General features: G+C 40.5%; 1 protein-coding gene across 6 annotated transcripts in view; it reads right to left on the bottom strand.

Annotated features, from left to right (window-relative positions):
- Window positions 1-14343, bottom strand: part of CRPPA (CDP-L-ribitol pyrophosphorylase A) — a 366238-nt gene that overhangs the window by 154361 nt on the left and 197534 nt on the right. For 4 of the 6 annotated variants that reach the window (XM_075587219.1, XM_075587217.1, XM_075587215.1 and 1 more), the window contains exon 7: window positions 3896-3988. The exons of 1 other annotated variant lie outside the window; for it this stretch is intronic. In XM_075587219.1, coding sequence (XP_075443334.1) covers window positions 3896-3988 — 93 coding nt within the window. The remainder of the gene's footprint in view (window positions 1-3895; window positions 3989-14343) is intronic. One more of the 6 variants, XM_075587216.1, reaches the window with a different exon arrangement.

Below are 14343 nucleotides of genomic sequence, written 5' to 3'. Positions count from 1 at the left end.
GGTATCTCCTATGTGTTTAAATGTCCCGGTCACATGAAGCGGGACATTTAAACATTGTATGGGAATATTGATCAAAAAGATAAAGAAAAGCTCCCTGTACGCCGCACTAGAGATCACCTATATCTATGTTAAAACTTAATATTTATTAGTAAACAGTTAAAATTTGTTTATTGCAGCAGTAATGTGAACCAAAGTAATTAAAATAATTGAAATAAAAACGGAGAGGTGAACTGTGTACCTAATAGAAATGACAGTGTAGAACAAAAACCACTATTGTCAATTAGAGTGTCCCACCACTATATAATTATACTAGAGGTGGTAGTGATTAAGCTACAATATTCTGTCATATGAAACCTACTCCTAGATGGTAGTGAGGGGTGTAACCTGAATTGATATGTACGCTTGGTTTGACAAGTAGATACAGTAATAGATCAGGTATACATACACATTTGTGCCAGACCGTCAGGTTCAATATTTAGTGAGCCTGTGGGTCTGTCATGGTGAACACTAGCAGTTGATGCAAGATCACAAAGTATGTGTCTTGTACTGTGAACCATGAACCATAATAGTTAAGGAGTAGTCAGAGTGTTGTGCTTCCTAATGAAGTCTCCGAAACACTCTGAAAGGAATAGGCAACAGACCTCTCCGATATAGCCAGCGTACTAGGTGGTAACGCTTAGCTTGCCCTACATATGTTTCACCTGTAGTGGCTACATATGTAGGGCAAGCTAAGCGTTACCACCTAGTACGCTGGCTATATCGGAGAGGTCTGTTGCCTATTCCTTTCAGAGTGTTTCGGAGACTTCATTAGGAAGCACAACACTCTGACTACTCCTTAACTATTATGGTTCATGGTTCACAGTACAAGACACATACTTTGTGATCTTGCATCAACTGCTAGTGTTCACCATGACAGACCCACAGGCTCACTAAATATTGAACCTGACGGTCTGGCACAAATGTGTATGTATACCTGATCTATTACTGTATCTACTTGTCAAACCAAGCGTACATATCAATTCAGGTTACACCCCTCACTACCATCTAGGAGTAGGTTTCATATGACAGAATATTGTAGCTTAATCACTACCACCTCTAGTATAATTATATAGTGGTGGGACACTCTAATTGACAATAGTGGTTTTTGTTCTACACTGTCATTTCTATTAGGTACACAGTTCACCTCTCCGTTTTTATTTCAATTATTTTAATTACTTTGGTTCACATTACTGCTGCAATAAACAAATTTTAACTGTTTACTAATAAATATTAAGTTTTAACATAGATATAGGTGATCTCTAGTGCGGCGTACAGGGAGCTTTTCTTTATCTTTTTGATCAACATTAACATTTTCCCTGCCAGCACCACTTATACACTTTATTGCAGTTTTTGTTCCTATATCACACAGGTTATATCATTTAGGTTTTTTCCTCCTTTCACATTAGTATAGTGCAAGGTGCACACATTATGACCTTCTAGTCATTCCACTCCCCCTTTGTATGGGAATACCCAGTTTCCTGGTATGCCAGGAGGGTGAAGACATCTAAAGGTAAGAAAAATATTGAATGTATGTCATTATAATTTTTCAGGTTTTTTATTGTATTTTTATATTTGTATATTTTTGCTTGCCCATTGACTGCTAATGTATTAATCTGTGCCCCTTTAGGGTATATATACAGTGACAATTAATTTTTTGGCAAATGCTTGTTTTGAATTAATGGTTATGTTTTCTATTTCTGTTTATTGTTTTGAGTTAATTCTTATGTATTTGTAATGATTTTTTATTACATTTTCAGATTGTTTAGGCGTTTAATGTAATTGTTATGTTTGTTAGGGGTTACATTTATTTTATTGTTGTGTATTTTTGGGCCTGTTGATTTTATTTTAGGTTGCCCATTAACTTTTCATGCCCATATTATATGGGCATGATGTACCACTGTGCAAATCAATGGGTAGATGGTGAGGATAGTGGCCCCAAGGTGGGGGTTAGGGGAGGGGGTTAACTCCTTAATTACTATGGCAGTAACGAATCGCTAAGATGATTAAGGGGATAGTGGCTGTTTGATGGCATTTTTTCTTGTTGTGTTCCTGCCAAACGAGAACATGGATGTGGAAGATGGTGATGAGGATGCCCTTCATCCTGGCAGGGTAAGTAGAAGTTTTATTTACTTTATGCTGCTGTATATTGTTTTATTTTGAATGGGCAAATGCACTATTATCCAGAACTGAATAATAGTAATTTTTCCCATTACTGTACTGTAATGATAGTTGGGGGTAGAGGCACCCATTCCTTGCCATTGAGTTATCTTTGCTCCCATTGAGGTAACCACAGTGGCAATGAATGGGTGTAATGTTTAGTATTTTCTTTGTTTTGTGTTTTTATGTTTATTTTGGGTAGCAGGTGTGGGTGAAGGTGGTATTTGGCCCGCGTTGGAAGTTTATACCTACCGGGTGGGTAGCGGGAGGGTTAACCGCATTATTAACCGCTAATGTAATGAAGGGGTTAACTCCTCCCGCAACCCCCCTATGAGGCCTAAACATCCACCGTGGGCCAAATACCACCTTCACCCACACCTGCTACCCACAATAAACCTGGGGGTTAGCCGCTAAGGTAATGAAGCTGCCTGTAAATGCCTTTTCATGCATCAGATTGATGCTGGGGGTCTCCGGTGCTGGTATTAATGTGTATCAACTCCGGAGACCCCCGGCATCAATCCGATGCAGGAAAAAAAAAAAAAAAAATCTAAGTCCCTCTCTCGCAACCCTTACCACCATCTATCTTTATCTAGGATAAAATCGCTATTCCAGAGCCCTGATAAGATAAACGAGGCTAATAGAATTGCTTGATTTTATCAAAATTGTGATTTGGGGCTTCTCGCTGGCTATCGCATGGTGTGTTTGGCCAGGGGCCAGAAATCACGATAAAATGCTTTCGCTGCATGATTTAACCAACTTTTCAAGGCTTTCTGAATAGCTACAGCTCAACCCCATTATAGCGCGGTGCTTGGGGTCCAAAGAATCTGATCGCGTTACCAAATATTTTGTTTGCACAAATTGCACCCCTCTGTGATTCCGCCGCCGCCGGAGGGGGAGAGCTGGAATAACGCAGCGGCACCCCCACGCAGGACTGACCCAGCATCAGCAGCAGCTGCCAGCTCTCGCCTCTCCCTGCTTCTGCCTTCAGCTTCCGGCTGACAACGAGAAAAATCAGAGCCAGCTACCTTAAAGAGACAGTATGTCTCTGTGTGTGTGTCTGTCTCTGTGTGTGTGTGTGTCTGTATGTCTGTGTGTGTGGGGGAGGGAGATTTGACGTCATTTGATGTCGGAGCCGAGGAGGGGGGTGGGGGGCAGGCAGCCAGCTCCCTGCCATCTGGGACATGACAAGCCCTGGTCATCCCAGCAGGGCACAGGAGAGGCTAGAAAATGTCATGGTATGAGATTTGCATCATGGTACTGCATGTTATTGGGAGCAACGCTCACATCGCGTTATAAGCGGATTTGCGTTGTAACGGATCGCACTATAACGAGGTTGAGCTGTATCTTGCAAGAAAAGCTCAAAAGTCTCGATAAGTTGTTTTTCGAGGCTACTAGAATAGGCCCCAAAGTCTTTAATAGGTACGGGGAACTCAACTTTTATTCTGGAACATATCACATAGACTGGGACTCGGGCTTCTGACTATGTAACTAAGTTGCTGCATCAGTTTCCATGTACTGTACTACCACAGATATTTCTTACTATATCGTAAGTGTGGGTAAAATATCACAATAAGGTCAAATTGTGTATTATATTTTAATTATTTCAATAGTATTTAATATAATTGCACATATAAATATTAAACAGGTAAATGTTAGTAAACATGAAAATTCACAACGCTCATGTATCATATTTACTTACATTTATGCAAATAAAATTATAGCATTGTCCATGCAAAATGTTCTGCAGATGATGAAGAGTTTTGCACATAGATAAGGAAACAGCTTTCACCTGCTTAAAAAGAGAAGAGTTGACAATTCAGATATTAATATACATTATATAAACATAAGATCATTTAACAACAATGAAATATAATTGAAAATGTGCCCTTGTATTCTCCAACGTCTTAGCGTGAAAATACACCGTCTGCCGACTCAGGACGACTTCCAACCTCCGGAGGATTTACCCCACTCTTATAGCGCTGATGATCTGGGAAAACAAAATGGCGGACGAGCTCGGGAGAAGACAGTAATTGAGTCAGACAACCAGTGAAGCTTTGTCAAAAACTGTTCTCTCATTTATTGAAGGGTATACAGCCAGTTTATATAGCAAACTTGAGCATAGAAAAAACACACATATGAGAACATACTTCCCCTTTTACTTCACAGTCTGTCTATCTCAGCAAAATGACAGTTAGACAGTTTATGGTCTGGGAAAGGGGCTCAATACCGAGTTAGGAGGCCGTTAAGGAAATGGCAGTATGTTGTGAAATGCATTGTTGTGTAACTTATGCCCAATATGGCTGAAGACAAGTTCCTGTTTTCTACAGGGCAAAATAAGTCTGAACAAATACAGTTCAGCTAGCGATAAGTAAGTGACAGGTCAGGTCACATTCTCAGACTGCCTGGACAGCACAATTACGTATGGCATATGGCATGTGATTAGTTCCTGAGACTTAAACGTTAGTACAGAATAGTTATAGAAAAATGGTTATCCAGCAATCAAAATGGAGTCCCCCCTTATATACACATTTTCAATCCCCCCTTTTGTCATGACTAAATGACAATTAACCTCTAGGATATGGGGGTCTCGTATTGGATTTGAATATTATCATAATCCATCAAAGGTATCTGGACTCTAGTGGCAGTAGGTCCAGAGTCATGTATCATATTTGGGAAACTGTGAATGGGGGCATTAACGTCCAGTGATGCATATGTGTGATCAATTGACTTACCAAAAGGCATAATCATTTTACATAAAGATAAACACATAAATTTGTAACATGAAATAATAACAACTAATACTACAAATATGCAAACGATAAATATCAGTCCCATAACAATTCTCTTTCCCTTATTTTGTCGTGGGTCCATAACCTAACAACTACTATATTGTTTTTGATATTGTTGATATATTTTGTCGTACTGAAATAGTGGTGCAGGTTTTGGGGGTCCGAAGAAAATAAAAATATATATATATATATATATATATGGCCACAGGAGTTCTTGTTTGTAGAGAGATATATATCGGTGTGGCTGGTACGATATCTTTTCTGTTTACCAGGTTGACTATTACTACAAAAACTATTACCAATTTCTAAATTGCTATTCATACTGCTCTTCTGTAACTATTAGCACATTATGGCGGCTAAAACTTGTGAAAATTGGTGGGGGCTAATTTCTACCGGGAGCGATTGCACAAATATCCATCTTGCACGCATCTTTCATACTGCATTTATTCAGAATGGCAAAACAGAAAAATGGCTGCTATGGTAAAAAATGGCTGACTTATGATCCTTTCCTTGTGGCTGACACACGCCTCTGGGTGACCTCCCACTTTCCTCATAGCCTCATATCCAATCTTCTTAGTCCCCTCTTATTCTTTAGAGACAGTCTATTTAAAGAACAGTTAACCATTGCATAGTTCTGCTGGACCAGGAGATTGTCCAATTGTGCCTTGTCATTCTTTTTCGGCCATTATATCGGCACAGTTGATTTCTTCTCGGTCTCTTCTTCTGGGGGACTGCTGACATCACCGAAAAGAGGCATAGCGTCGGTGGGGGTGCAACGCACTTCTGGATCAAAGTTTACTGCATATGACACATACATAGAGAGTGATGAGTAGGACAGACACACACACAAAAGCATCCAATAGCTTCGCTTCCAGAGAACTAATCCAACCACCAAGTCCCAACAAATCCTAACCGTCATCTCTACCTTTAAACACTGGACTATTTTCCCCAAATAACATAAACTATTCTAGTTGCAGGGTAATGTTCTATCTGTCCTCCTATCACAGAGTCAATAACTTCCCTAGGGCAAACTCTTATTTCTACACCCTTGTAACCAATTTCCTATAGATGGTTCTACAAATGTCTTATTTCATATTGATTTTTTCTCAAGGGGTTAAATATAACACTCATTTTTCCTGGGATGCAACCTATTGAATATAGATAGTATATTGGATTATATTATACATAAAATATGGGCTTTGTTTACTAGGATTCCATTGTGTGACAAAAGGTGTGCATATATGCTATACACAAATCAATAAAAACAAAATAACGATTACTAAACAAAATATACCTGTTCCTACCCTATCGTATTTGTGTGCACACTTATTTACACAAACCTAATAGACTATACATTTATAATTAAAATAACAAAACCTGTAAAAGAAAAAAGATTATTAAAAAGTTCAAAGTTCATATGTTGAGGCCTGGAATTTTGGCTGTGTCTGGAGGCGTGGGTTCGTATCCCACTTCTGACACCATGAAAATGTGCCCTTGTATTCTCCAACGTCTTAGCGTGAAAATACACCGTCTGCCGACTCAGGACGACTTCCAACCTCCGGAGGATTTACCCCACTCTTATAGCGCTGATGATCTGGGAAAACAAAATGGCGGACGAGCTCGGGAGAAGACAGTAATTGAGTCAGACAACCAGTGAAGCTTTGTCAAAAACTGTTCTCTCATTTATTGAAGGGTATACAGCCAGTTTATATAGCAAACTTGAGCATAGAAAAAACACACATATGAGAACATACTTCCCCTTTTACTTCACAGTCTGTCTATCTCAGCAAAATGACAGTTAGACAGTTTATGGTCTGGGAAAGGGGCTCAATACCGAGTTAGGAGGCCGTTAAGGAAATGGCAGTATGTTGTGAAATGCATTGTTGTGTAACTTATGCCCAATATGGCTGAAGACAAGTTCCTGTTTTCTACAGGGCAAAATAAGTCTGAACAAATACAGTTCAGCTAGCGATAAGTAAGTGACAGGTCAGGTCACATTCTCAGACTGCCTGGACAGCACAATTACGTATGGCATATGGCATGTGATTAGTTCCTGAGACTTAAACGTTAGTACAGAATAGTTATAGAAAAATGGTTATCCAGCAATCAAAATGGAGTCCCCCCTTATATACACATTTTCAATAATACTGTAGTAATTAAGTAACAGAGTAATGAAAGCAAGAAAATGAAAATGTTTTAACAGTGGCATTATTAGCTGGTATTAACCCGCAAATCAAACCAGAAATTAGAAGAAGAAAAAATCCTTATATGTACACTCATATGTATCTTTTATTTGTGCAAAATAATTCTATAACTAAGATCCACCATTCAGATGAATACTAGAAAAACTAATGTTCTTAAACTACAACAATTTACCATTAGATAAATATCTATTCACTAAAGTGCATCAAATATTGTACAACCTTCACGTAGAGAAAGGGAAGACTTTATTGGATGTATAAAAAAAAGTTACTGTAGGAATTATTTGAATTTAACTTTCTCCAATAAGATGCAAAGTATTTGGTACAATTTTAGTTACCAACACACCGTTTCTCATTCTTCGTAGTAAATGATAAAACTTAACGAGTCAGGTAAAAGATAATACAGAGTGCAGATAAGGGTTTCTTTGCTCATTTTTCATTTTGCCAAGGAGCTTACAGTCTATAAGGAAGAGAGCGTGGAAACCTAAGGTACTGGAGAAGAAGGTCTGTGTGTTTCTGAGAGCCACTTGCTACGAAGCAATCAGATGGAACGCTGGGGAAAGACGTAAATGGGATTGTGAAAAAGTGGTTAAATGCAGTGAGAGCAAGATAAAACGTATATGAAGGTGGAAAGGCTTCATTATACATCCATTGGATTTTACCAAGTCCAGTATTAGGTCAGCAGTAACATCAGAAAAATCACTAAATGGCAGCAAATGGCTAGCACACATTGGCTTCTCTGCAGCTACCGCTCTGGTGTTATTTCTCAGAGTCTATGGTGGTGAACACACTGGCCCTTTGCTTTGTTTGCTACTGACTCTTTCTTGCCTGTGCCCTGTTCTCTGTTTGCCTGTACCACGTTTGAGTCATAGATGAATTAAAGGAATTGGCGCTGGATTGAACAGGCTGAAAACTTCACTCTGGAGTCACCGTCCACTATTATATCAACAGAAATAAAAAAAACAGTCTCCAGGGCACTCCTAAGCCAAACAGGATCCCAACTGAATAATAAATGCTGGTCTCAAAAAATGTAATGAAGTGAAAAAAGAATTTATTGCAACATAGGTGAACAATAAAAATACCTCCTACGCGTTTCAACCAACAGGTGGTCTTTGTCAAGGAGTGTCCACATGTCTTCTGGAACCTCCTGAGCCCAAGAGAACCTACGCCAACTATGTTCTGAATTGTGTTTCCGAGAGAACCCAGGTTTTCTAGGCTGCAGTACTTTCCTTTTATCAGTGTCACGCCTGTATGCCCGCAGAACTGGCAAGACCCCAGTACTGAGGTGGGAACGGTATTACACCACAAACCCACAGCAGTGGGAGCAAGCCCGGAGTGTGGTATAGCGTTGCTGGGCCTGTAGAGAGAGTGGTTAACGATACTTGCAACATCTGCAGGAGTAAGTGTAAGAATGGTAGTATCCGTGTGCCAATGTCCAGGGGTCCAGAGAGTAGAATCCTCAGAGTACAAAGCCAGGTCCAAGGATTCCAGAGGTCAGCAAGGTAGAGTTCGTAGCAAGGTTCAAGGGGTACAGAGAGCAGGGTAGTCCAGGACAAGCAGGGGTCAAAGCCAGGGAAATCCAAAGTATACACAGGAGCAGGATACAGTAGGGACACAGAAGGAGCACAGCATAGGTCAACACACACAGGGAAACAAGAACTATGCAGAGCGACGATAGAGAGGACAGACAGGGATTATAAAGGGAGACACACCAATAGGAGAGAGGGGAGGAGCAGAGAGAGAAGTGGGAGACAACAGGGATAGGTCAGGGAGAGAAGAGGAGGAGACAGAAGGGGCAGTCAGGGGAATGGCCTGTAGGGACTATGAGGAGGAGTCAGGAACGAGGCAGACCTGATAAGAGGAGCGTGTGCGCGCGCCCTCTGTAAGCTGAGGGTGCGCGCGCACAGGCTGCGACAGGGATATGGCACGCAGGCACCGGGAGGAGGAACCAGAAGGGCGACAGGACCCAGACGAGGAGCGTGTGCGTGCGCCCTCCGCAAGCTGAGGGAGCGCACGCACAGGCCGCGCCACCAGGCGCACGGACAGGCCGCGCCACCAGGCGCGCGGAGCGCCGCGGGCACCCCGATGGAGGAAGGCAGAGGAGCGGACGGAGCCGCCAGGGAAGGTGAGACACTGGCCGCGGGCATAGCAGATGTCTGGGAGCGGGGAGCGGCACTGCAGGGGCTCGGGGATCGCGTGGGCGCGCGAGACCTGCGGGGCATGCGCTGAGGCAGTGGGTAGAGGGAACGGGACAGGAGTGGGAAAAGGTAGAGGGTTTGGAAGGAGATGGGACAGAGGGAGAGAAAGAAGGGGAAGGAATCCCTTGAACCGTCACAATCAGAGACATTTCTTTGGACACTTATTATAATTATTTTGATGTTTGTGCAATACCCAGCATTGGCACTTAGTGAATCTTCCCCTATGTGTTGATCGACTCCATTTTATTGATTTCTTTTGTTTTATTGCAGCCTCAGGCTGTGACTGAACACCAACTGGTGCTGATCACAGACTGCATCCAGACAAACCAGAAATAGTCTAAAGTAACTCTCAGTAAGGATACATGAGCCTTTATGTGCTTTAATAGAACGCACGCAGTATTGCTCCTCTACAAATATACAGCTGTAGCTCTACAGTGAACAAAAATACCCCAGTTTTTCAACATAATGTCTTCACAGCATACTTTCCTTTTCGGAATAAATAAACAAAGAATATACATTGCTTTACTGGTCCAGCCTAAGCCCAGACATTAACCAGATGGCCACTTTTTAATTTAACCCAAAGTATCTTGTCCAAGGTAACAAGAAAACTTGACACAGGGATTGAGCTGAATTCATCTGCTTCAAAGGCAGTGACATTACCACTTACTGTAGCTACTCCTTCAACCCCATTAATACATCTTATTTGAATTTGTATGAAATTCATGTACATTTCTGAAAATGTAGCAAATTTAAATCAATATGGTAATAGAACACAGTTGAAGCAAACAGAAATACCAAAAGTGCACCTAACTTTTCTGTTTTCTTCTATAGATTGTCTTTTCCTGGCTTGTGCATATAAATTTAACATTATTCTTGTTGTGTTCTGCTGTCATTCTTAAAGCTGTTGTCATGTTCTCAGGTTCCTAACCAATATATTATTTATGTGGAAATTACTTTAAGTGTACTCAACTATGTGCAAATGAACTAGTTGTATCTAAAATGGTGTGTTGCCGAAATGTTTAAGAAGGACTGATGCAGAACTGCATTTCCGAATATCTAAATATGGTGGCAGCAAACTGGCTAGCTTTTTCTCTTTTAAATTAAAATCAGTATAGATTAAAATGCGAGATTATTTGTATTTTTCATCTACTATTTGGACCATTACCATACTAGCAATGCAACTCTTGATGGTTTGCTGACACTAAAGGAGCATGGCAAGAACTGCAAATTCCAACATATTGGTTGTGGCATATTCAAGAAACAGCTCGCATTGTGGATGATCTTCATATAAATGATAAATATAGCTGAAAGTCTTGGATATTGTTCATATTTTGGGAATGTTTAATCTGCACTGAATAGTAATACATAAATACATAGAATACATACATACTAGAATACATAAATAAAATAATTAAACATAGAAACCTACACAAAATCGATGGTAACCATCCTTGTTAAGTCATGCATTCTTTTGTACACACTACTTCTCTTTGAATGGCTAGGTTGGTCTAATTGGAATGTAAGGGAGACATTTTTCGAATATACAATGCATGCAATGCTATTTCATGAAGTTAACTTAATTGACTTGACAAGTTCTGGAAATCTTTCTTGTTAAGTGCAGACAATATGATTACCTTCTGCATTAGCCATCCATGCGCCTCTGGCAGAAAAGAGATTAACATCCCTAAGAAGCAGAAAATGTCTACTTCATAATCTTTTTGTAATAGTTCCCCAGTATTTTCCATTCTCGCATGTACATGCTATTTGTATCAACAATTATAACACTGACAATAATTATGTGCAATAGGGAAAGACCCGGCAGCACCACAAGGGAGGCAAACAAATTGCTAATGGAAGACTGAAGAAGTGTGCAAGGAGGCGTGGGACTCTCCTATGGTCTACGAAACTGAAATCAGAATCAGTAAAGAGATCGCTCCAGCACTACCATGCCAAAACACCTAATTCATTGGTATGCAAATCAAAAAGACTGATCAACAAGGTTAAACAAAAAGCAAGCATACCAGGATATCCACAAATGCATATTATCCCTACCACCATTTGAGCATTTCGTCATGTAGTGCAAATATATATAAATATATAGAGAGAAATATTTGCTGGCAAAAAAAGGGGGGCAACGTTTTAGGCCATTACGGCATCCACCCAGAAGCCCCCACAGCTTCTGAATAAAAACAATACCAATTAATCAGCAACAAAGTTGCAGCTTTTATGTTTTATATTCATGAATTAAACTTCCCATGAATCGGCGCTTCAATATAATGAAAGCGTCCAGCCATGCAACACCTCCTCTAACATTATAAACATTTGTTTCATCATCGAAAATATATTTCGTCACTTCAAATGTATAATCGAAATTCGAGCAGCAACATAAAATGTCACAGAATATAATACTACTTCCATTAGAGGCATATTCAAAAGTGAGGAAATATTTCTAAAGCATTAGGCCTGGGACATAGTAAAGACTTTGCTGCTGCTGCTCTCTGTTGCTTGCTGCCGCTCGCTCTACCAGGAGCTTTTTGCTGTCCTGGCAGAGGAGACAGCAAGCGCGCTTGGGAAGCGGGAATCACTGTGTGTGTCACACGGTAGCTGTCAGTGTGTGTGTGTGTGTCACTTTGAAGTGGTCTGTGTGTTACTGGGGAACGTGTGTGTGTGTGTGTGTGTGTGTGTGTGTGTGTGTGTGTGTGTGTGTGTGTGTGTGTGTGTGTGTGTGTGTGTGTGTGTGTGTATTATATAATATTTAAAAAATTAAAAAAAAGACATGTGAGAATAAATTATTTATTAACATTGTGCAACTTTGATAAATATATTCACACACATACATCACACACACACACACACACGCACACGCACACGCACACATACGCACACATACGCACACACACATACACACACCTCTGTGCTGCCTTTGTCTGGTCTGGTGGCTCTGTAGTTAAAATGCCGGGCCGGCTGCAGCCCCATTGGATGGGAGCGGTCACGTTACCGCTCCTCCGCTTCCCCGAGCGGCAAATTTCAAACTTGCCTGTCTCGGGAAGTTTCTCAGCCTCCGCACGTATCAGCACGCATGCGGAAGGAGAAACTATAGCCGCGCTGATTACAGATGCAGGGGCTTTGTGCATCTGTTCAGCGCGGCTCAGCCCGCCTCAGCGACGCTGATTTCACTATGTCCCAGGCCTAAAGCAAATTCATACTTGCAATTGCCAAAACGTAGTATAAAAAAAAAAAAAAAAGAAACAATTAGTGGAAAATTCACAGTAGTTACACTTTTAAGATGCCTCAAAAATATTGTTTTAGATCCACGTGTTGTTAGAGGAACTGGAACTTTAAAGCATTCCGCACTTGATAACTTTGTCTTGTATTTAATGTAACTGTCTGAGTAGCAGGGTTTCTCTAGGCACATTGCTGTGCTATTTTGCGATTTACCTTGGTTCTTCTTTAAACGAGTTATGATGCAGTCAATTTACCATGCACATAATCACCTAGGTACAATGGTCTCATGTTTGAATACAGGACATTGCAATACCTCTGAAGGGAACAAAGCTATTTAGACTAGGGGGATATAGTGTATGGTACAGCACACCAAATTCACCTTAGCAAACGTGACATTTGTTGCAACTAAATATGTCATTTTGTCTTATAATGTAACTTCAACACCCACCATTGTGATACGTTAATTGAACTAGGTTGGCTATCCCTTGAGTCCGGACGCAACTTCCATCTTTCCTTCAAATACTTTCTAGACAAGTTACCCAATTATCTATCTGAGCAGGAACCTCGCCCCTATTATCAATCTGAGCAGACATCTCACCCCCACTGTACAAAGCACTTATCTCCTTAAATCAACCTCCAGAAACTTGCTTATAGTACTACGGTTCATTAAAAAAAAATCTGGTCACTCTTCCTTCTCGAACCGAACAACCAACTTCTGGAACAATTTACCAGAGTCTCTCACAGCCGCCTCCCAGCTAAGTTCTTTTAAGACTTTGGTTGTTTCCAACTTTAAACATGTTTGTAACTAACTTATACTGTAATGTTGTACCCTGGACATACCAGAAAATAAGAGGCAACTCTCAGTGTATTGTTTTCCTGGTAAAATATTTAAAAAATAAAAATATGACGTTTGTAAAATGTATGTAAACAGGAGCTTGAAATCCAGAGATTTGCAGCGGAGCACAGCTGAAGAATGGGGCCAGCACCAGCAGTGAAGGGTTAAAAATATAGATTTATTGAGACATGGTATAAACGGGGGGGAGACAGAACTCCCCCCCCGTTTATACCATGTCTCAATAAATCTATATTTTTAACCCTTCACTGCTGGTGCTGGCCCCATTCTTCAGCTGTGCTCCGCTGCAAATCTCTGGATTTCAAGCTCCTGTTTACCTACTCTGCGTGATGCACGCACCGATGGAGAAAGGATCAAGTAAGTGAGTATTATATCTCCCCACCAATGGATCCAAGGGGAGTTGCAGACCGGTAACAGTGCAGCAGGTAAGAGTTTCTTTTTGTCTTGTGAGGTGCCATAAGGCATTGAATACTCCCTCACTAAAAGACATTATATCTTATGACACATTCCTGCGTTTGCACTGGGTCCAATACTCCTACAATTGCAATATACCTCTCCGCGTCTTGGTCATAAATATATACCATTTATTGGTGCACCTCATCAGCTGAAGCGCCGCTTTTGGGAATCTCTCCCATCTCTCCACTGTAAAATGTATGTAATACTGCATATCAATGTCCTGATTTGCTGAGAAAAAGAAACAGATAGATTATATTGTAAAATATGTACTGTATCTTAATCGTTACAAAAAAAAGTTTCGATTTGAAAAAAAAAAATTCCACTTGTAGGTGATGCCTTATATACTTTGAAGGCTATTTTGCACAGGTCAAGCATCATAATCAGATGCTGTTTCAGCATTTGCAAAAAAAAATTAAAAAAAATAA

Source organism: Ascaphus truei, chromosome 2 (assembly GCF_040206685.1).
Source record: "Ascaphus truei isolate aAscTru1 chromosome 2, aAscTru1.hap1, whole genome shotgun sequence".
Taxonomy (NCBI): Eukaryota; Metazoa; Chordata; class Amphibia; order Anura; family Ascaphidae; genus Ascaphus; species Ascaphus truei.
The sequence above is the reverse complement of the archived record's forward strand: the minus strand, read 5'-3'. Positions and strand labels throughout refer to the sequence as shown.